The sequence below is a fragment of the Zophobas morio genome, unplaced genomic scaffold, assembly GCF_036711695.1.
Source record: "Zophobas morio isolate AGI-343-1 ecotype UQ-CSIRO unplaced genomic scaffold, CSIRO_AGI_Zmor_V1 ptg000041l, whole genome shotgun sequence".
NCBI classification, from domain to species: domain Eukaryota; kingdom Metazoa; phylum Arthropoda; class Insecta; order Coleoptera; family Tenebrionidae; genus Zophobas; species Zophobas morio.
The window spans coordinates 4939321-4963526 of record NW_026972146.1 but is presented as its reverse complement, the minus strand read 5'-3'; the positions used below and the strand labels follow the sequence as shown (position 1 = coordinate 4963526).

Here is a 24206-nt window from a genome sequence, read left to right as displayed (position 1 = left end):
ATTACACCCCAACCAACCCAATTTGGTAGACACAAAATTTGTTAAAGGAAAAACTCGGTTGAAACATAAGGGTAGCACGTTCATTTACATCGACTTTAACATTACAGACCTGCATTTGTTTTATGCGTTCACTTGATTCCGCGAATGTGAAATAGACATGTTTATAATCAACCAATTGTGAATTTCACCGTCAAGAATTAAAATAAAACCCAATGTTTTATATAATAAGCGGAAGTCGAAGCAATAAAACCGACGGTCGTTTTGTTTACAGTTTCTCTGTTTGGCTCTCATGTATGCTGTTACGCCTGTCATCTTAAATTAAGAATGTTTATACCACGGCCAACTGTATTAATACATATGGCCATCCCAATTCGTATAAAAAGTTGATTCTTTGACGTTTCCAAAATCGTTAATCAGGCAACGACATCTGTTGAGTACAATTATGAACTTGGTTGGCAAATAATTGTCAAAATGACGTTTTAAAATATCACGTTTTTCTGAAAGTGTAGATAATGGCACAAGAACATTAATGATATTACTCATGTTATTTAGTTTTGAAATAAGATAGATATATTTTTACAAAACGAAAATTATTTAACAAAAAGGAAGGTACATATTCATAATTTTAAAACTTTTCTGCTGGTAGGTTTGTTACAGATCGTTATTTTCTTCAACCAGTCTGTTTGTTCCAAACAAATATTATCAATAACTGGTTTCACTGTTGCTCGAATAATTACATCACAAACTCTTGATTTATGTTCCAAACAACAAAATAATGGATTTTGGTCCAAAGAAGGATGGAGCAGATTACATATTTGTTGACATGTCTTTTTGGAGTTTAAAAACGCCAACATTTTTTGAGTGACATCACTTAACAATTCCGCAGCGGAGGATCTGACACATTGCATATTCTGCCGCTCTGGCATCCGTTGCATCATTGGAGCCTCCTTTTAATCTCACATGTGAGAACGTTGCTTCCACCGCATCGGCGTTAAAGGAACGCGTAAAACATAGTAAAAGCCTGCTTGTTCTAATAAAAACTTAACACACAAATATGTACTTCTGGCAATAAATTTTAAAGCATGTGCAGTCTCTTGAGTGAAACCACGAAAACCGGTGCTAGCAGTATTTGATAAGATAAAACTGATTTTCGCACTTTTGACATTTTCAACTATTTTTCATTTATTTTCGAAAATTAGCGAAAAAAGTGACAACAATTTTTCGTAATTTCCAGAAAATTTTTGTCTGAAACAGTTAAAAGACGATCTGACCCACCGGAAAATATGTAGTTGACTTATAGATAAAATATTTTTTGACGATTTGTCTTCAAATAACTGAGAAATGCGAGGAAAGGACTCCAAAAATCTCCAAAATTTCCAAAAAATTTGAAACCGTTCCAAATGGCTTTATTTCAGAGAAAAACATTGAGTTTCTAGTTTTATAGAATACTAATCGCAAATTTACCTTATGAAATACTAGCCCCGCCCACCCACTTACCCTCCATTCTCTTAAAGAGTATGTCGTTTGCCAAAAATTGCCTTATTTAAGCAAGTACTAGCCCCACCCAGCCACCCTGTATTTTCTTAGGGATATGTTATTTACTAAAATCAGTTTTTTTGTTAGCAAATACTAGCCCCGCCCACCCGCCCTCTCTTACCTTGTAGGATATGTCATTTGCCACCGTTAGTCTTACCTTAGCAAGTACTAGCCCCGCCCACCCGCCCTCTAGTTTCTTGGAAGGTATGTGATTTGCCAAAATCAGTATTATCTTAGCAAGTACTATATTGTATATTGAAGTGGCAAAATAAATGATTAAACAATAATTAAATAGTACTTGCTAAGATAATACTGATTTTGGCAAATCACATACCTTCCAAGAAAATAGAGGGTGGGTGGGCGGGGCTAGTATCTGCTAAGATAAAACTGATTTTCGCACTTTTGACATTTTCAACTATTTTTCAACTATTTCAGAAAATTAGTTGAAGACATTTTTTTGTAATTTCCAAAAATTTTTTGTCTGTAACAGTTAAAAGACGATCTGATCCAGCGGAAAATAGTTGGCTTATAGATAATTTTTCGCAGATTACGAATCTAAAATATTTTTCACGATTTCTCTTCAAATAACTGAGAAATGCGAGAAAAGGAGTCCAAAAATTCCCAACATTTCCAAAAAATTCTAAAACCGTTCCAAATGGCTTTATTTGAGAGGAAAACATTGACTTTCTAGTTTTATAGAATACTAATCGCAAATTTACCTTATGAAATACTAGCCCCGCCCACCCACTCACCCTCCATTCTCTTAAAGAGTATGTCGTTTGCCAAAAATTGCCTTATTTAAGCAAGTATTAGCCCCACCCAGCCACCCTGTATTTTCTTAGGGATGTTTTTTACTGAAATCAGTTTTTTTCTTAGCAAATATTAGCCCCGCCCACCCGCCCTCTCTTACCTTGTAGGATATGTCATTTGCCACCATTAGTCTTATTTTAGGAAGTACTAGCCCCGCCCACCCGCCCTCTAGTTTCTTGGAAGGTATGTGATTTGCCAAAATCAGTATTATCTTAGCAAGTACTATATTGTATATTGAAATGGCAAAATAAATGATTAAACAATAATTAAATAGTACTTGCTAAGATAATACTGATTTTGGCAAATCACATACCTTCCAAGAAAATAGAGGGTGGGTGGGCGGGGCTAGTATCTGCTAAGATAAAACTGATTTTCGCACTTTTGACATTTTCAACTATTTCAGAAAATTAGTTGAAGACATTTTTTGTAATTTCCAAAAATTTTTTGTCTGTAACAGTTAAAAGACGATCTGATCCAGCGGAAAATAGTTGGCTTATAGATAATTTTTCGCAGATTACGAATCTAAAATATTTTTCACGATTTCTCTTCAAATAACTGAGAAATGCGAGAAAAGGAGTCCAAAAATTCCCAACATTTCCAAAAAATTCTAAAACCGTTCCAAATGGCTTTATTTGAGAGGAAAACATTGACTTTCTAGTTTTATAGAATACTAATCGCAAATTTACCTTATGAAATACTAGCCCCGCCCACCCACTCACCCTCCATTCTCTTAAAGAGTATGTCGTTTGCCAAAAATTGCCTTATTTAAGCAAGTATTAGCCCCACCCAGCCACCCTGTATTTTCTTAGGGATGTTTTTTACTGAAATCAGTTTTTTTCTTAGCAAATATTAGCCCCGCCCACCCGCCCTCTCTTACCTTGTAGGATATGTCATTTGCCACCATTAGTCTTATTTTAGGAAGTACTAGCCCCGCCCACCCGCCCTCTAGTTTCTTGGAAGGTATGTGATTTGCCAAAATCAGTATTATCTTAGCAAGTACTATATTGTATATTGAAATGGCAAAATAAATGATTAAACAATAATTAAATAGTACTTGCTAAGATAATACTGATTTTGGCAAATCACATACCTTCCAAGAAAATAGAGGGTGGGTGGGCGGGGCTAGTATCTGCTAAGATAAAACTGATTTTCGCACTTTTGACATTTTCAACTATTTCAGAAAATTAGTTGAAGACATTTTTTGTAATTTCCAAAAATTTTTTGTCTGTAACAGTTAAAAGACGATCTGATCCAGCGGAAAATAGTTGGCTTATAGATAATTTTTCGCAGATTACGAATCTAAAATATTTTTCACGATTTCTCTTCAAATAACTGAGAAATGCGAGAAAAGGAGTCCAAAAATTCCCAACATTTCCAAAAAATTCTAAAACCGTTCCAAATGGCTTTATTTGAGAGGAAAACATTGACTTTCTAGTTTTATAGAATACTAATCGCAAATTTACCTTATGAAATACTAGCCCCGCCCACCCACTCACCCTCCATTCTCTTAAAGAGTATGTCGTTTGCCAAAAATTGCCTTATTTAAGCAAGTATTAGCCCCACCCAGCCACCCTGTATTTTCTTAGGGATGTTTTTTACTGAAATCAGTTTTTTTCTTAGCAAATATTAGCCCCGCCCACCCGCCCTCTCTTACCTTGTAGGATATGTCATTTGCCACCATTAGTCTTATTTTAGGAAGTACTAGCCCCGCCCACCCGCCCTCTAGTTTCTTGGAAGGTATGTGATTTGCCAAAATCAGTATTATCTTAGCAAGTACTATATTGTATATTGAAATGGCAAAATAAATGATTAAACAATAATTAAATAGTACTTGCTAAGATAATACTGATTTTGGCAAATCACATACCTTCCAAGAAAATAGAGGGTGGGTGGGCGGGGCTAGTATCTGCTAAGATAAAACTGATTTTCGCACTTTTGACATTTTCAACTATTTCAGAAAATTAGTTGAAGACATTTTTTGTAATTTCCAAAAATTTTTTGTCTGTAACAGTTAAAAGACGATCTGATCCAGCGGAAAATAGTTGGCTTATAGATAATTTTTCGCAGATTACGAATCTAAAATATTTTTCACGATTTCTCTTCAAATAACTGAGAAATGCGAGAAAAGGAGTCCAAAAATTCCCAACATTTCCAAAAAATTCTAAAACCGTTCCAAATGGCTTTATTTGAGAGGAAAACATTGACTTTCTAGTTTTATAGAATACTAATCGCAAATTTACCTTATGAAATACTAGCCCCGCCCACCCACTCACCCTCCATTCTCTTAAAGAGTATGTCGTTTGCCAAAAATTGCCTTATTTAAGCAAGTATTAGCCCCACCCAGCCACCCTGTATTTTCTTAGGGATGTTTTTTACTGAAATCAGTTTTTTTCTTAGCAAATATTAGCCCCGCCCACCCGCCCTCTCTTACCTTGTAGGATATGTCATTTGCCACCATTAGTCTTATTTTAGGAAGTACTAGCCCCGCCCACCCGCCCTCTAGTTTCTTGGAAGGTATGTGATTTGCCAAAATCAGTATTATCTTAGCAAGTACTATATTGTATATTGAAATGGCAAAATAAATGATTAAACAATAATTAAATAGTACTTGCTAAGATAATACTGATTTTGGCAAATCACATACCTTCCAAGAAAATAGAGGGTGGGTGGGCGGGGCTAGTATCTGCTAAGATAAAACTGATTTTCGCACTTTTGACATTTTCAACTATTTCAGAAAATTAGTTGAAGACATTTTTTGTAATTTCCAAAAATTTTTTGTCTGTAACAGTTAAAAGACGATCTGATCCAGCGGAAAATAGTTGGCTTATAGATAATTTTTCGCAGATTACGAATCTAAAATATTTTTCACGATTTCTCTTCAAATAACTGAGAAATGCGAGAAAAGGAGTCCAAAAATTCCCAACATTTCCAAAAAATTCTAAAACCGTTCCAAATGGCTTTATTTGAGAGGAAAACATTGACTTTCTAGTTTTATAGAATACTAATCGCAAATTTACCTTATGAAATACTAGCCCCGCCCACCCACTCACCCTCCATTCTCTTAAAGAGTATGTCGTTTGCCAAAAATTGCCTTATTTAAGCAAGTATTAGCCCCACCCAGCCACCCTGTATTTTCTTAGGGATGTTTTTTACTGAAATCAGTTTTTTTCTTAGCAAATATTAGCCCCGCCCACCCGCCCTCTCTTACCTTGTAGGATATGTCATTTGCCACCATTAGTCTTATCTTAGGAAGTACTAGCCCCGCCCACCCGCCCTCTAGTTTCTTGGAAGGTATGTGATTTGCCAAAATCAGTATTATCTTAGCAAGTACTATATTGTATATTGAAATGGCAAAATAAATGATTAAACAATAATTAAATAGTACTTGCTAAGATAATACTGATTTTGGCAAATCACATACCTTCCAAGAAAATAGAGGGTGGGCGGGCGGGGCTAGTATTTGATAAGATAAAACTGATTTTCGCACTTTTGACATTTTCAACAATTTTTCAACTATTTCAGAAAATTAGTTGAAGACACTTTTTTGTAATTTCCAAAAATTTTTTGTCTGTAACAGTTAAAAGACGATCTGATCCAACGGAACATAGTTGGCTTATAGATAATTTTTCGCAGATTACGAATCTAAAATATTTTTCACGATTTGTCTTCAAATAACTGAATCTAAATGTTACCCTTTTTAAAAAACTTTCTAATACCACCGTTTTTAAACTCTAAAAAGACATGTCAACAAATATGTAATCTGCTCCATCCTTCTTTGGACCAAAATCCATTATTTTGTTGCTTGGAACATAAATCAAGAGTTTGTGATATAATTATTCGAGCAACGGTGAAACCAGTTATTGATAATATTTGTTTGGAACAAACAGACTGGTTGAAGAAAATAACGATCTGTAACAAACCTACCAGCAGAAAAGTTTTAAAATTATGAATATGTACCTTCCTTTTTGTTAAATAATTTTCGTTTTGTAAAAATATATCTATCTTATTTCAAAACTAAATAGTAGGAGTAATATCATTAATGTTCTTGTGCCATTATCTACACTTTCAGAAAAACGTGATATTTTAAAACGTCATTTTGACAATTATTTGCCAACCAAGTTCATAATTGTACTCAACAGATGTCGTTGCCTGATTAACGATTTTGGAAACGTCAAAAAATCAACTTTTTATACGAATTGGGGTGGCCATATACAGTTGGCCGTGGTTTATACATACACGATTTTCAGTTGCCTCTGATACGTAGGTATACGTGAGTAAATTGTTTCGTTATTTTATTGATTATTACAAATCAATATTCAAACGACCCAATTCATTTTCCCGAAAATTTGAGAATATAATAATTTTATTCTTAGTATTACACTACATCTATCCCAACTGATATACGTGTCCTTGCAAAAATGTTGATGACGTCATCGCAATTTTTTTTTAAATTCCTACTACAAAAATGTAATGAGAAAAAAAACACAATAGGCATGCAGTCGTCAAGTTTCCGACAGCGAGGGAAGTACTGTCTAAACTCTTTAGACCAATTTTTTTTTGCTGTCACCGTGATCGTGTTTTTGGTTTCAGGTGGCGAACACTTGTGTTTCTTGGGTTCCGGTCGCAACGAAGAAGACCAATACACCCACATGGTGGTCGCCTCCTTCCTCCAAAAGCACACCCAGTACGTGTCGCTCCTCACCGGCGGCTACATCGCCATCCACAACTACTTCTCCGACAACGTAAACGAGTACCTCCAGGAGCACAACCCCCGGGCTTGCATCGTGTGCGCGCCGCACTTCCACGAGGTCGCTCAAGGGGTCAAGTCCGGCCAGTCCACCGATCTGTTCGGGAAGATCTCGGCTGCGATGAAGTCCAAGTCGGCCGAGGTGAAGGAGAAGCTGATCGACTACATCGTGAACCCCAATAGCAGTCCGGTGCAGGAGCGCCACGTCAGCAGCAACGACAAGATCGGGAAGCGGTATCGCAACGTGGCGCCGGTTTTCAGTATCAGCGACGACCAGGACCACGTCACCAACGTGGAGAACGTGGAGGACGAGGACAGTCGCGAGCTGGTGCAGATCCAGGCCTGGCTGAAGAATCCCGACGTCATCGAGCATTTTCCGTGCCAGGAGGTGAAGTTGAACGGGTTCATGTACAAGAGTCACTTGATCGTGACGAACAGTGAGTTGATCGTACTTAGGGAGATGGTGGAGAGGAGGGGGATAGCGGAAGTGATCGTGAAGCGGCCTCTGTCGGCGATTGTCAAAATCACGGCGAGGAAGAGGCACCCCGAACTGATTACGTTTAAGTATGGCGTCCCCGATGGGGAGAATCTTATCATTTCGGATATGGATAGGTTTCTCATTCCCAACGCGGATAAAGCCACCAAGGTTGTTTCAGAACAGATATTAAAGCAGTTGAAAATTAAAGAGTAATTTTCTAAAGAGTTAGATACATATTTATTGTTGTTTAAAACTGTAGATATTTTATGATAGGAGCCATTTGTAAAAAATCGTTTTGTCTTTCTTTCTAATCTACAAATAAATTAATTCATTCTAAGCCGGTTATTTATTTAATACTAGTAACAGCGACGTGCACAATTAGAAAAATTAATAAGTTACTGGTGACTGGAGTCTATGTCATCGTGTTGACCTGGAACAACGGAAGTCCGAATGGTTACGTCCGGTTAACATAATAATAATTAAAAAACACTTACGATATCATCAATTTTCAGTATCGACCTCACTGTTTCTGTAGCGAAACTAATTGCGCTAACGGTAACCAGAAGCGGTTGAACCACATTTTCCTCCAAAATGTCTGAAATGGTGCCTTTGCGCACGTTGATGCCGGCTGAGGTCTCGCCTTTAGCGTGCCGATTTCTGAGCTCCGTGACCGTCTGAAAAAATAAATTTTTCAAGTCAAATTTTTTAGTTTTTCAATTTTGCAACTTCATTTTCCTTATTTCTTCAAGTTCTAGATTTTGCAATTTTAAAATTTCCCCAGTTTTTAATTTTTCGATTCCTCATTTTTCATTTCTACAAGTTTTACAATTGTTTCAGTTTTTCGACTTTCTAACTTTTGGATCTTGCAATTTTTACGTTTCTCAATGGTCTGAGTTTAGAATTTTTCGTTTTGTTAAAGTGAAATTTTTCAGCTTTTTTCACTGGAATTTGTCAATTCTTCAACTTTTCCATTTTTTTTGTTTCTTCAGTTTTTCGATTTGCAATTTTTTGAGTTTTCATTTTAAATATGTAATTGTAATTAAAAAAAATCAATTTTACGATTTTATAATTTTGACGATTCTTTAATTTTTGGATTTTCCAATTTTTCGGTTCAATAATTATTTTTATTTTTTCGATTTTCCGTTTCTTCAATTTCTAGATTTTGCAATTTTTGGACTTAAAATTTGTCGAGTTTTTAATTTTTTATTTGCAATTTTTCTAGTTTTTGTTTTAAATAGACATATAATAATAATAATAATAATTTTTAAAATACTTCACTTTTTCAATTTTACGATTTTAGAATGTTTTCATTTTAAAATTTTTCAGTTTTTCGACTTTCTGCAATTTTTAGATTTACAATTTTTCGTTTCGGCTTCTTATTTTCTTTATTTTTTTAATTTTTCGATTTTTCAATGGTTTGATTTTATAATTTTTTTTTTACTGTGAAATTTTTCAGCTTTTTTTACTTGGAATATTTCTATCCTTTAATTTATTTTTTCCGTTCAGTTTTTCGATTTGCAATTTTTTGAGTTTTTAACGAGTTTAAATTTTTCAACTTTTAAACTTTTCAGTTTTTATATTTAGTAATTTCAATTTTTCGATTTTTCATTTTTTCGTTTCTTCAATTTCTAGATTTTGCAATTTTTGAATTTAAATTTCTTGAGTTTTTAATTTTTCAATTCCTTCATTTTTCATCTCTTTAATATTTGATTTGCAATTTCTCTAGTTTTTCTTTTAAATATACAAAAATAATTTTTTAAATACATACATATTTCATTTTTTCAATTTTCAATTTTTAATTTTTCAAATTTTCGATTCTTCAATTTTTCATTTCTTTAAACTTTTAATTTGCAACTTTTCGGTTTGTTTTTTCTTGATTTTTACAATTTTAAAAAATTTTTCGATTTGCAATTTCATGACTTTTCTTTTTAATTTTTCATATTTTCACACTTCAATTTTCCAATTTGCAATTTTTCCTTGCGGTTTAATTTTGTTCATTTTTTCAATTTTTTGGTTTTGACTTTATAATTTTTTCGTTTTTTAATTTCATTTTTTTTCCATTTTTCTTGTTTCTTCATGTCTAGATTTCGCAATTTTCAGATTTAAAATTTCTCGAGTTTTGAATTTTGAATTTTTCAGTTTTTTAATTCCTTAATTTTTCATTTCTTCAATTTTTGATTTGCGATTTTTCTAGTTTTTGTTTTAAATATACAATAATAATTTTTAAAATACCTCAATTTTCCAATTTTAAGATTTTAGAATTTTTTAATTTTTCAAATTTTCCATTCTGCAATTTTTCATTACTTCAAATTTTCGCTTTGCAATTTTTTGTTTCGCTTTTTTATTTTCTTTATTTTTACAATTTTCCCAATTTTTTTGATTTGCAAGTTTTGTTCAGTTTTAATTTTTTTTATTTTTCAATTTTTCGATTTTATAATTTTTGTTTTTTTTAATTTTTTTTTCAATTTTCCCTTTCTTCAATCTTTCGATTTGCGATTTTTCAATTTTTCATTTTTCTTGTTTCTTCAATGTCTAGATATTGCAATCTTTAGATTTATGATTTCTCGAGTTTTCAGTTTTTTTTTAAATATTTAACTTTTTCAATTTTACGATTTTAGAATTTTTTCATTTTTCAATTCAATTTTTTATTTTTTCAAATTTTCGCTTTTTATTTTCTTCATTAGTTTTGAATTTTTCGATTTGCAATTTTTAATTTTTCATTCTTCATTTTTCGATTCGGTTTCTCATTTTTTTTTACTACTTTACTGTCTTTATTTTTTAATTTTCATTTTTTTTTGTTTCTTCAGTTTTTCGATTTGCAATTTTTTGAGTTTTCAAGTTTAAATTTGAAAGTTTTTCAATTTTCACAGTTTTCATTTTAAATATGTAATTGTAATTAAAAAAAAATCAATTTTACGATTTTATAATTTTGACGATTCTTTAATTTTTGGATTTTACAATTTTTCGGTTCAATAATTATTTCGATTTTTAATTTTTCGGTGTTTCGATTTTCTTTATTTTTTCGATTTTCCGTTTCTTCAATTTCTAGATTTTGCAATTTTTGGACTTAAAATTTCTCGAGTTTTTAATTTTTTATTTGCAATTTTTCTAGTTTTTGTTTTAAATAGACATATAATAATAATAATAATAATTTTTAAAATACTTCACTTTTTCAATTTTACGATTTTAGAATGTTTTCATTTTAAAATTTTTCAGTTTTTCGACTTTCTGCAATTTTTAGATTTGCAATTTTTCGTTTCGGCTTCTTATTTTCTCTATTTTTTTAATTTTTCGATTTTTCAATGGTTTGATTTTATAATTTTTCTTTTTTTACTGTGAAATTTTTCAGCTTTTTTTACTTGGAATATTTCTATCCTTTAATTTATTTTTTTCCCTTCAGTTTTTCGATTTGCAATTTTTTGAGTTTTTAACGAGTTTAAATTTTTCAACTTTTAAACTTTTCAGTTTTTATATTTAGTAATTTCAATTTTTCGATTTTTCATTTTTTCGTTTCTTCAATTTCTAGATTTTGCAATTTTTGAATTTAAATTTCTTGAGTTTTTAATTTTTCAATTCCTTCATTTTTCATCTCTTTAATATTTGATTTGCAATTTCTCTAGTTTTCCTTTTAAATATACAACAATAATTTTTTAAATACATACATATTTCATTTTTTCAATTTTCAATTTTTAATTTGCAACTTTTCGGTTTGTTTTTTCTTGATTTTTACAATTTTAAAAAATTTTTCGATTTGCAATTTTTCAAAATTTCAGTTTTCAGATTTGCAATTTCATGACTTTTCGTTTTAATTTTTTATATTTTCACACTTCAATTTTCCAATTTGCAATTTTTCCTTGCGGTTTAATTTTGTTTATTTTTTCAATTTTTTGGTTTTGACTTTATAATTTTTTCGTTTTTTAATTTTTTTTCCATTTTTCTTGTTTCTTCATGTCTAGATTTCGCAATTTTCAGATTTAAAATTTCTCGAGTTTTGAATTTTGAATTTTTCAGTTTTTTAATTCCTTAATTTTTCATTTCTTCAATTTTTGATTTGCGATTTTTCTAGTTTTTGTTTTAAATATACAATAATAATTTTTAAAATACCTCAATTTTCCAATTTTAAGATTTTAGAATTTTTTAATTTTTCAAATTTTCCATTCTGCAATTTTTCATTACTTCAAATTTTCGCATTGCAATTTTTTGTTTCGCTTTTTTATTTTCTTTATTTTTACAATTTTCCCAATTTTTTTGATTTGCAAGTTTTGTTCAGTTTTAATTTTTTTTATTTTTCAATTTTTCGATTTTATAATTTTTGTTTTTTTATTTTTTTTTTCAATTTTCCCTTTCTTCAATCTTTCGATTTGCGATTTTTCAATTTTTCATTTTTCTTGTTTCTTCAATGTCTAGTGGTGTGTAGCGGTGAGGGGAGATTATAAACAATTGTGTTAGGCACACAGGTTTATTGAAAATTGATTATTACATCAGAGCACCCGTGTGCTAGATGTTCCGGACAAAACTTAATAGCGACTGACTTAAAAACTAACTGTGTCGGTGTAACATAAGAAGTCGCCCCCGACTCGAAACCCAATGATTTTTTACGGGTCAACCGGGTCAAAGGGGTGGCTGCAGACCTGCAGCTGCAACATTTCTTTGACACACCGACGACATAGGCGTACTAAAGACATAGGCGTACCGACGACATTGTAGCACACGCAACATGCCGCCGCCCTTGAATGCCTCTAGGCATACAATTCACATTACAATTGTTCATTTTAGACTAGCAATATAAAAATAAGAACACACACAGATTGATGACAAACCATACAAAACCTGTAGTGCATATCAGACAGTACCATATTTTAAATACACAAGAAATGACATTGATTGGAATGCGCTAAAGAAATTGAATTTGAGTACTAACAACACGTCAAATAATATACGTAAAAATAAGCATCCATTTGAATCCAACAACATATGTACAAATTAAGAGGCAAACATAAACTTGAACATAACATGAAGTGTACAAAATCATGCAAGTCTGAGTGAGTACGCACAGCACAAGAGCCACAACGGTCGTTATCATACGCACTTCACTACACAATAGCACTTTGACATTTCGCGGGTACAGTATTTTTATTGGCCATCTATTGGCAGCGCACACACTTTGGACACACCGCGTTTGTAGACACCCTTTGAAGTTTTTACCGTCACTACGCGGACGACGCCGTCCTTTCCTGGGTGGACATCCTGGACCCGGCCAAGCGGCCAGTGAAGAGGTGGTGCGTCATCTTCCACAAGGAGGACTAAGATGCCCGGTTTCACGGAAGAGGGCCCCTTAACTCGCCACTTGGACCTCTGTTGTAGTTGCGACACATATTCTCTCTGCCACCTTCGCCAAAAATGTTGCCGCATTTTTTCGACATGCTGCCACCGTGTTAGCCGGTTCAGCTTTGTAGACTCGAGATCTTCTTCTACGGGGGCAGTTAACGGAGCCCCAATCAAAAAGTGGCCAGGTGTTAGAGGATAAAGATCGTTTGGATCATTGGTCAAGGGGAGCAGTGGGCGCGAATTAAGACAAGCCTCAATTCTGACAAGTAGTGTGTGCATTTCCTCATAATTCAAAATTGTATTACCAATTGTCTTTTTTAAATGTAATTTTGCCGATTTGATATTGGCTTCCCAAATTCCTCCAAAGTTGGGCGTTTTGGGGGGGATAAAACACCATTTTACTTTCATGTTTGCCAAATTTGACTTTAAAGCTTCTTTGTTTAAAACATTTCTAAAGATTTGCTTTAGTTTTCGGTCGCTGCCTACGAAATTGGTAGCATTATCTGAATAAATTTCACTAACAGTACCACGTCGCGAAATAAATCGTCTTAGCGCATTTAAAAAACCTTCGGTTGAAAGATCAGAAATAAGTTCCAGGTGCACGGCTTTGGTGCTGAGGCAAACAAATAACGCTATGTACACTTTAACGTGTTTCGGTTTTCTACCACGGCCATCCTTTATGATGATCGGACCACAAAGGTCGACACCGCATTTTAAAAAAGGCCGGTACTGTTGCAGACGCACCGCCGGTAGATCGCCCATTTTTTCAGAATTAATTATGGGTTTTACTTTAAAACAATTAATACATTTTCTGAGGATGGATCTGACTGCATCCCGTCCAGCGATGGGCCAATAAATTTGTCTCAACGCGGTTAGTGTGGCCTGGGCCCCCGCATGTAAGTGAGCGATATGATATTGACGAATTAATAGCTCCGTGACGTAATGTTTCTTTGGCAAAATAATCTGATGCTTTCTGTCATAAGCAAGAACGGCATTACGTAATCTACCACCGACTCTTAAAATGTTATTAGAGTCTAAAAAAGGACTTAAGCAGAGTAACGAGTTGTTTGTTGGCAATTCTTTACCCGATTTTAAAATAGCAATTTCTTTTTGAAAAGATTCACGTTGAACTAACGTTATAATTACGCGGTTGGCGTCGTCCAATTCTTCTATGGTTAGTAAACCCGACTTTAATTCTTTGTTAAGTCTTTTGTTTCTACAGTTACTTACAAAACGCTTGATCCATGCAACAGTTCTTTTAAGCTTGGTAAAATTTGAAAATCTGATTAATAAATCCGATTTAAAGGTAGTACATGTGGAAGTAATTAATGTTTTTTGTCTTTCTGGAACTTCAGTTCCTAAGTCTATGATTGTCTGTGGCCAATCCGTAGGTGGTTTTGAGAGCCATTCGGGACCAAACCACCACAATTTGCAATTAATGAGTTGTTTAGGAAATAAACCTCTAGTAATCAGATCTGCAGGGTTATCGGTACCATTTATGTGGCGCCAATTATGACCGGATGTTAAAGTTTGAATTTCTGACACCCTATTCGCCACGAAAGTTTGCCAATTATGTGGTGAAGCCGCAATCCAGTTTAACACGATTGTTGAATCGGTCCACAAAAAACACTTATTAATTTTTAAATTTAGTTCAGGCAGAATTTTACTTATTAATCGCGCTAATAATAAAGCTGCTGAAAGCTCCAATCTAGGTAGCGATATAGTTTTAAGTGGGGCTACTCTACTTTTTGCACATAATAATTGAGTATGTGTTTCAGCACTTGATAAAATTGTTTTGATATAAATGGCGGCTCCAAAACCCTTAGTACTCGCATCTGCGAAGCCATGCAATTCAACGATATTCGGTGTGTCATTTCTAAAAATATGACGTGAGATTTCAATATTCTTGACATCAGGTAAATTAATCAGAAATTGGTTCCAATGATATTCTAGATCACTAGGAATTGGGTCATCCCAACCAATTTGCGCGGCCCATAAAGATTGCAGAAGTAATTTAGCCTTTAAAATTACTGGAGTGATAAGACCTAATGGATCGAAAATTGTAGCCACTGTGGCCAAAATAGTGCGTTTTGTAGTTTTGCTGGGTAGCCTGTTTAACGCTAAGTTATACTTCAGTTGATCTTTGTGGCAATTCCAAATTAACCCTAAAGTTTTTGTTTCAGTGTCGCTAGAAAAATTAACAGAAGCCTTTATGTCAGTTTCTGGTAATAATGTTGGTTCATTTGAAGCCCATTTGTGTAATTTGAAATTACCTTGATTTAAGATCTGAATGATGTCGTCGCGAAGTGCAAGCGCTTCTTCCAATGTACTTGAACCACAAATTAAGTCATCCATATAAAAGTTATTTAAAATATTTGACGCGGCTACAGGTAATACATTCATATTTTCTAGTGCTAATTGTTTTAAGCACCGCATCGCAAGATATGGCGCTGACGCTGTCCCGTACGTCACTGTTTTTAACTGATAAATTTGGAGAGGGTCACTTACATTTTCACGCCAAAATATTCTTTGAAATTGTTGATGATTTTCAGTTAAGAAAATTTGACGATACATCTTTTCAATGTCCGCACTAATGACATACTTGTACGTTCTGAACTTTAATAATATTAAAAATAATTCCTGTTGCAAGTTAGGTCCGATTAATAGATTATCATTTAGACTGTGACCGTTAGAACTTGTCATGGATGCATCGAATACTACCCGAAGTTTGTTTCCTTGTGTCGTATTTTTTATGACTGCATGATGAGGTATAAAATAGGAATTTTCTGAGCTAATGTCAGACACTAGTTGCATATGGCCTAATTGTTCATACTCCCTCATGAACTGGATGTACTGATGTCTCAGTTCCATGTTTTTTAAGAGCTTTCGTTCTAAAGTGAAAAATCGATTTCGCGCCATTGTTTCTGAATGTCCCAACATTATGGACTTATTTTTGAAGGGGAGGTCTACTACAAAATTTCCAAGATCGGTACGTTTATGTTTGTCAACAAACTGTTTTTCGCAAGATTTCTCTTCGGGAGAGAGTATTTTGTTAGTAGGACTTCCAGCAAGACTCTCTAATTGAAAAAAATCTAAGACTTGGTCATTTAAAGCTTGCAGCGTATTTGTATTGCATGTACTTAAGCTCATAAAATTAGTAGTGTTTATGGACCCTGCAATAATCCAACCCAAATCTGTATTATGCAAATAAAGAGAGTTGCCTATTTGGATTTTCCCATCTCTTAATACTTGGAAAAACATTCTTGCCCCTAATAATATATCTATTTCTCCGCAAATGTTAAAATTGGCGTCAGCTAAATTTACAAAATCTGGAATTACCATACCCTTCGTAGAAAATGAGTTTAGAGGTAGGTTTTGTGTAATTTTGTTCAATACCAAGCAATCTATGTTATAATGCAAACTCTCTTTAAATAATGAAGAAAGATGCACCTGAACGGTTTCGTTTACTCTGTTGGACGATAAATTTACGCCCGTGATAATGTGATTTGTACTCTGTGTTTTGAGGCGCAATTTTTGACATAAATCTCTGGAAATGAAATTAGATTGTGAGCCTCCATCAAGTAATGCTCTGCATTTATGTATCTTTCCGAAATTATCCCAAATGTAGATAATTGCGGTGCTAAGTAATGTCTCTGACAAATTGTAATTGCTAGTATGATTTGAAGTGCTTGTCCCAACGTGAGGTTCAGGCAATACTTGTTGGATCTCCATCCTATGTAATAAGCTATTATGTTTTTGTTTACAATACTTACATGAACTATTTGATCTGCATTCGGTACAAATGTGGTTTGGTTTTAAACAATTATTGCAAAGTTTTAGAGACGTTATCTTTTTTATGCGTTCTTCTAATGACATTTTTAAAAATTCATTGCATGAGTACAAATTGTGGTTAGGCCGTTTACAAACTAAGCATGTCCTTTTTGCTGTGAAGTGACTGACTGTTCCCTTAATATTGTAATGTTTCGGTCGTGGATTTGCATTAACATGGGCAGTACTTTCCAAAATTTGACACCGCGCATCTATTAACTTAAATAATTCGGCTAATTTGGGTATATCGTCTGTTAATTTGGACTGCCATTCACGCTTTGTTTGGTAATCAAGCTTATCGACAATTATGGTGGTTAATATAGAATCCCATTGATCTACCGGAATTTCAAAAACTTTTAATGCCGCAATGTTGGCGCATAATGAATCACTCAATTGTCTCAAATTTTCTTGATTAGCCCTTGTGACGGCTGGGGCATCTAAAATGTTTTTTATATGCTCATGTACAATTAGTCTCTTATTTTGAAAGCGTTTGTTTAACAAATCCCACGCGATTTCGTAGTTGGCATTTACCGGGGACAACGACTCGATGGCTCGAAAAGCTTCTCCCTTCAAGGTGGACCTCAAATAATGGAATTTTTCAATATTTGATAACGAAGAATTTTCATGTATAACAGATTTGAAAGTATCCCGGAAAGAAGTCCAGTCAGAATAAGCTCCGCTAAATTCCGGAAGTTTTAATGCCGGAAGCGTTATTTTTGGAGTTGGATTTTCACGATTGTTTATACTAGTATGTTTCGAATTGCCTTCGCTTTTAATAATTGTATCAATTTCGGCTATGGTTTCGTAATATTTTGCCTCGAAATTAATCCGGTGGTCTACCTCATCGTCAAGCAATGCAGGTGGAACATTTTCCTCGATTTTAAATTGCACTTCTTTGAAATCGTTAATTGCGTTAAGAGCGATTGGTCTTCGCGCGATTATTAAACCGATATTGCTGCCAGACGGAAAATTCCTGACAAATTCTAAAATTCGATCCAACTCTGAAACAATTTGGTTGCGCTTATTTATCCACGATCTTAATAAATTAGCTGTTTCACCTTCCGAATCGGATTCGGCATCTCTGATTTTGGACGATTTGTTAACCCTTTTGCCCATTTTAATTTTAATTTATGTGGAAAACACACACAATAAGTACTTGAACAGAGGCGGAAATGGTACGAATGAAGGAAAATGGGATCTGACCTATGACTCCCGTGCTGCTGGCGGCCGAACTCCTCGCAGGCGTCTTACTCCGTGCTGCAGGTCTCGGGCCCTCGGCGACGGCGATGTGGGAAGTGGGATCTGCTGTGGATCCTCTGGATGATTTCACCGGAGTTGTATGCGTCGCTTCCGGAGATTTTTTAGATTGTTAACACGGGGTGGTGACTTAATTGACGAACCACTGCTGCCGTGCTGCTGCGAGAACTGTTTGTTCCCTTTTTTTTTGTGTTTCTTCTCCTGCTGCTCACTGGTCACTACTCTCCACTGTTTTTTACCGGAATTTATAAAAATCCGGCTCGAAGGACCAAAATGGTGTGTAGCGGTGAGGGGAGATTATAAACAATTGTGTTAGGCACACAGGTTTATTGAAAATTGATTATTACATCAGAGCACCCGTGTGCTAGATGTTCCGGACAAAACTTAATAGCGACTGACTTAAAAACTAACTGTGTCGGTGTAACATAAGAAGTCGCCCCCGACTCGAAACCCAATGATTTTTTACGGGTCAACCGGGTCAAAGGGGTGGCTGCAGACCTGCAGCTGCAACATTTCTTTGACACACCGACGACATAGGCGTACTAAAGACATAGGCGTACCGACGACATTGTAGCACACGCAACATCTAGATTTTGCAATCTTTAGATTTATGATTTCTCGAGTTTTCAGTTTTTTTTTAATATTTAACTTTTTCAATTTTACGATTTTAGAATTTTTTCATTTTTCAATTCAATTTTTTATTTTTTCAAATTTTCGCTTTTTATTTTCTTCATTAGTTTTGAATTTTTCGATTTGCAATTTTTAATTTTTCATTCTTCATTTTTCGATTCGGTTTCTCATTTTTTTTTACTACTTTACTGTCTTTATTTTTTAATTTTCATTTTTTTTTGTTTCTTCAGTTTTTCGATTTGCAGTTTTTTGAGTTTTCAAGTTTAAATTTGATAGTTTTTCAATTTTCCCAGTTTTCATTTTAAATATGTAATTGTAATTAAAAAAAAAAATCAATTTTACGATTTTATAATTTTGACGAATCTATAATTTTTGGATTTTCCAATTTTTCGATTCGATTCGTTTTTTCCTCTTTCCAATTTTTCGGTTCAATAGTTTTTTCGATTTTTAATTTTTCAGTGTTTCAATTTTCTTTATTTTTCAGATTTTTCGTTTCTTCAATTTCTAAATTTTGTAATTTTTGGATTTAAAATTTCTCGAGTTTTTAATTTTTAATTTTTTCTATTTTTGATTTGCAATTTTTCTAGTTTTTGTTTTAAATATACATTTTTCAGTTTTTCGACTTTCCAACTTTTGGACGTTTCAATTTTTAGATTTGCAATTTTTCGTTTCGGCTTCTTGTTTTCTTAATTTTTTTAATTTTTCGATTTTTCAATGGTTTGATTTTATAATTTTTCTTTTTTTACTATAAAATTTTTCAGTTTTTTTTACTTGGAATATTTCTGTCTTTCAATTTTTATTTTTTTCCCTTCAGTTTTTCGATTTGCAATTTTTTGAGTTTTCAAGTTTAAATTTTTCAGTTTTTCAACTTTTAAACTTTTCAGTTTTTATATTTATTAATTTTGGCTTTTTATTTTCCTTATTTTTCGAACTTTTGGATGTGTCAATTTTTCGATTAGCAGTTTCCCGAGTTTTCAATTTTTCGATTTTTCATTTTTTGGATTTAAATTTTTTGAGTTTTAAATTTTTCAATTCCTTAATTTTTCATTTCTTTAATATTTGATTTGCAATTTTTCTAGTTTTCGTTTTAAATATACAACAATAATTTTTTAAATACATATTTCATTTTTTCAATTTTGGGATTTTAGAATTTTTTCAATTTTTAATTTTTCAAATTTTCGATTCTTCAATTTTTTATTTCTTTATTTTTACAATTTTAAAAAATGTTTCGATTTGCAATTTTTCAAAATTTCATTTTTAAATTTTTCAGTTTTTCCACTTTCCAACTTTTGGATGTTTCAATTTTTAGATTAGCAATTTCATGAGTTTTCTTTTTAATTTTTCAAATGTTCATACTTCAATTTTCCAATTTGTAATTTTTCCTTCCGGTTTAATTTTATTTATTTTTTCAATTTTTCGATTTCCGATTTTTCAATTTTTAATTTTTCTTGTTTCTTCACGTCTAGATTTTGCAATTTTTTTATTGAAAATTTCTCGAGTTTTTTAATTCCTTAATTTTAATTTTTCAGTTTTTTAATTCCTTAATTTTCCTTTTCTTCAATTTTTGATTTGCGATTTTTTTAGTTTTCGTTTTAAATACATATACAACAATAATTTTTAAAATATCTCAATTTTTCAATTTTGGGATTTTAGAATTTTTCATTTCTTCAAATTTTTGATTAGCAATTTTTTGTTTCGCTTTTTTATTTTCTTTATTTGTACAATTTTCTCAAATTTTTTGATTTGAATTTTTCAAATTTTCATTTTTAAATTTGCAATTTCATGAGTTTTCAGTTTTTCATTTTTTTTATTTTTTCCATTTTCCGGTTTTTAATGTTTCGATTTTATAATTTTTGTTTTTTTTTTAATTTAATTTTTTTAATTTTCCATTTCTTCAATATTTTTTCTTTGCGATTTTTCAATTTTTCATTTTTCTTGTTTTTTCAATGTCTAGATTTTGCAATCTTTAGATTTATGATTTCCCGAGTTTTCAGTTTTTTTAGTTCCTTAGTTTTTCATTTCTTTAATACTTGATTTGCAATTTTTCTAGTTTTCGTTTTAAATATACAACAAAAATTTTTTAAATACATATTTAATTTTTTCAATTTTAGAATTTTAGAATTTTTTCAATTTCAATTTTTAATTTTTCAAATTTTCGATTCTTCAATTTTTCAAAATTTCATTTTTAAATTTTTCAAATTTTCCACTTTCCAACTTTTGGAAGTTTCAATTTTTAGATTTGCAATTTCATGAGTTTTCTTTTTAATTTTTCAAATGTTCATACTTCAATTTTCCAATTTGTAATTTTTCCTTGCGGCTTAATTTAATTTATTTTTTCAATTTTTCGATTTCCGATTTTTCAATTTTTAATTTTTCTTGCTTCTTCATGTCTAGATTTTGCAATTTTTAGATTGAAAATTTCTCGAGTTTTTTAATTCCTTAATTTTCCTTTTCTTCAATTTTTGATTTGCCATTTTTTTAGTTTTCGTTTTAAATACATATACAATAATAATTTTTAAAATATCTCAATTTTTCAATTTTGAGATTTTAGAATTTTTCTTTCGCTTTTTTATTTTCTTAATTTGTACAATTTTCCCAATTTTTTTGATTTGAATTTTTCAAATTTTCATTTTTAAATTTGCAATTTCATGAGTTTTTAGTTTTTCATTTTTTTTTATTTTTTCCATTTTTCGGTTTTTAATGTTTCGATTTTATAATTTTTGTATAATTTTTGTTTTTTTAATTTAATTTTTTCAATTTTCCATTTCTTCAATATTTTTTCTTTGCGATTTTTCAATTTTTCATTTTTCTTGTTTTTTCAATGTCTAGATTTTGCAATCCTTAGATTTATGATTTCCCGAGTTTTCAGTTTTTTTAATTCCCTAGTTTTTCATTCTTCAATTTTTCGATTCGGTTTCTCTTTTTTTACTACTTTACTTCTTTATTTTTTCAATTTTCAGTTTTTTTGTTCCTTCAGTTTTTAGATATGTAATGTTTGAGTTTTCGAGTTTAAATTTTTCAATTTTCCAACTTTTGAACTTTTCAGTTGCTATATTTTGTAATTTTTCGATTTCAGTTTTTTGATTTTCCAACTTTTATATGTGTTAATTTTTCGGATCGCAATTTTTCTAGTTTTCATTTTAAATATGCAATAACTGTAATTGTAATTATAATTAAAAAAAAAAAAAAATCAGTTTCACGATTGTTCAATTTTTCGATTTTACAATTGTTGGGTTCTCCAATTTTTCGATTCGATTCGTTTTTTCTTCTTTCCAATTTTGTCATTCATTCAATTGTTCGATTTTTAAGTTTTTCGATTTTCCACTACATATTTTTCGTTTTTTCAATTTTAAGATTTTTTTAAAACTGCAAAATCAAAAACGAAAAAACGAAAAAATTAAAATGAAAACTTTGTAAAACCTAAAAAATGGAAATCAAGAACTTGAAAAATACAATAAACGAAAATGAAGTCGAAAGATATAAATTGAAAAACTTAAAAATCGGAAAAACGGATAATTGGAAACCCAAAAATTGAGAAACTGAAAAATAGAAAAATTGGTAAGTCAAAATTTTGACATCAAGTCATCAATTCTTTGGGAGGAGATAAAGGAATAAATTTTGATTCACGATTTACCATAATTACGATAACCTAAAAAGTTTGTGCACGAGTATCTCATTCTATAAGCCAAAATTCTCATTTTCATTTACCCGCGCATGCTCGAAACTGCCCCTACCTGGATCGGATTAAGCCCGGCGTTTTCGGCCAACGTGAACGGAATGATCTCCAGAGCGTTGGCGTACGCCCTCAGACAAATGGCATCGATGCCCTCCATCGTGTCCGCGCGCGCCGCCAACTTCAAGGCCAGCTCGATCTCGGGGGCGCCGCCCCCGGCGATGACCGCCCGCTTCCTGACCAGGCAGCGGATGACGCACAGAGCGTCGTGCAGCGACCTGTCCGCCTCCGCCAGCACCAGTTTATTCGAGCCCCGGACCAACAAAGTGACCGTTTTGCCGGCGTTTTGGGCACCCGTGATCTTCACCATGCGGTTGCCTCCGACTCCCACTTCTTCGACCAGTTCGGCTGTGACGAGATTCTCTGCGGTGAAGTGGTCCAACGAGGCGATGGGGCGACAACCTAGCGATTTGCACACGAATTCGACGTCCTCGCGTTCGACGTCCTTGATGACCATGCACTTGATTTTGTCGAGGAAGTGGAGCGCCAGGTCGGAGACGGCGTCACGCAGGATGGATTTCTGGATCTAGAGTTGACAATCAGTTAGTGGTGATAAATAAAAGTGTGACTAGTGTGAAGTACCAGAAGGACATTGCATCCGGCCTTCTTGATTTGTTTGACGATGTTGAGGATGTAGGTGCGTTCTTCTTTGAGCACGCGGTCCATGGCGGCGTAGTCGGACACTACGACGTTGTGGTCCATGTCGGTTTTCGGGGGGGAGATACAGAACTGGATGAAACCGATCTTGGCTTTTTCGATGCGTTTGGGGCCGTTGACGTTGGCGACTCTCTGGGGGAAAACGAGGCCGTCGATGAGCTCCGTGTCTTCGACGGTGCCCCCCAGCTGCTTGATTACTTTGATGTCTGACAAAGAAACGACTTGCTCGCGGCCGGGCTCCACCACTTTGAGCACGGCGTCGACGGCTAGCGGCGCCAAAGAACTAGAGTGTTGAGAAACGACTTTCGAGTTTAGGGAAGTGGAAGCGCTCTTGACCAACTGTTCGCGGTTGTCCAACTGGATGGGAGTGGCGATTCCCGTCAAAATCTAAAACTATAAAATTAGCAAACACAAGTGGGTGAAAAATAAACACAACCTCGACAGCGTGACTTGCGGCTCTCTGGAAAGACTCGGAAACAGCGGTTGGGTGAATTCCGCGCGACAGAAGTTTTTCTGCGGCGTCCAACAAAGCCCCGGCTACTACCACCACGGTGGTGGTACCATCACCGGCTTCCACATCCTGCGCCCGCGACAACTCCACCAACTAAAACAGCGACATACAAACACCGTAAAAACAAAAAACGACGTACCATTTTTGCTGCTGGGTGCACCACATTCATTTGTTTGAGAATAGTCGCCCCATCGTTGGTAATCGTGACTTCTCCATTGCCAGCTTGGATCTAAAACACGCAGTTAGCGACAAGGGGGCCACTAGTCCCGACTTACCATCTTGTCCATGCCCCTGGGCCCCAAACTCGTACGAATCGCATCGCACACAGCTGAAAATTGAAGTCCAAATATTAGGAAAAATCGAAAAAATCGGGTGACCGTGAATGGTCATTGGGGTGCTACGATTGACAAATTTTTAACCCCAATTGTCGGTTTCCAGATTTGGGGGGTATTTTTACCGAATGGCTAATGTTTACCTTTAGCGGCATTGATGTTACTGTGGCGGACATCAGTCGGTTTACTTTTGTCTTTGTAGACCAATCCTTTTACTTTATTTCCGTCACCCATCGAAGCTTGAATCGTCATTTTATCACTTTCGTCAAAAATTCACTCTCAACTAGGCGTAACTTAACGGATGATTATGGATTTTCGAGATTCCGGTTCGAGACAACTACTCTTTCATATGACTTTTG

At 33.5% G+C, this 24206-nt stretch overlaps 2 protein-coding genes across 2 annotated transcripts in view; one reads left to right on the top strand and one right to left on the bottom strand.

Moving 5' to 3' along the window:
* The window catches only part of LOC135140918 (TBC1 domain family member 23), a 15252-nt gene extending 7344 nt beyond the window's left edge, over positions 1-7908 (top strand). Inside the window, exon 4 of the mRNA XM_064071660.1 lies at positions 6937-7908. Within this exon, the coding sequence (XP_063927730.1) occupies positions 6937-7784 (848 nt within the window). The 3' untranslated portion in view covers positions 7785-7908. The remainder of the gene's footprint in view (positions 1-6936) is intronic.
* On the bottom strand, positions 7903-24206 carry LOC135140920 (T-complex protein 1 subunit delta). The gene is made up of 8 exons (XM_064071662.1): positions 23991-24206; positions 23791-23843; positions 23655-23744; positions 23441-23608; positions 22930-23391; positions 22349-22873; positions 8066-8245; positions 7903-8001 (listed from the first exon to the last, which is right to left on the bottom strand). Exons 1-8 carry the CDS (start codon positions 24097-24099, stop codon positions 7984-7986), a joined length of 1605 nt encoding a protein of 534 aa, XP_063927732.1. The 5' UTR covers positions 24100-24206; the 3' UTR covers positions 7903-7983.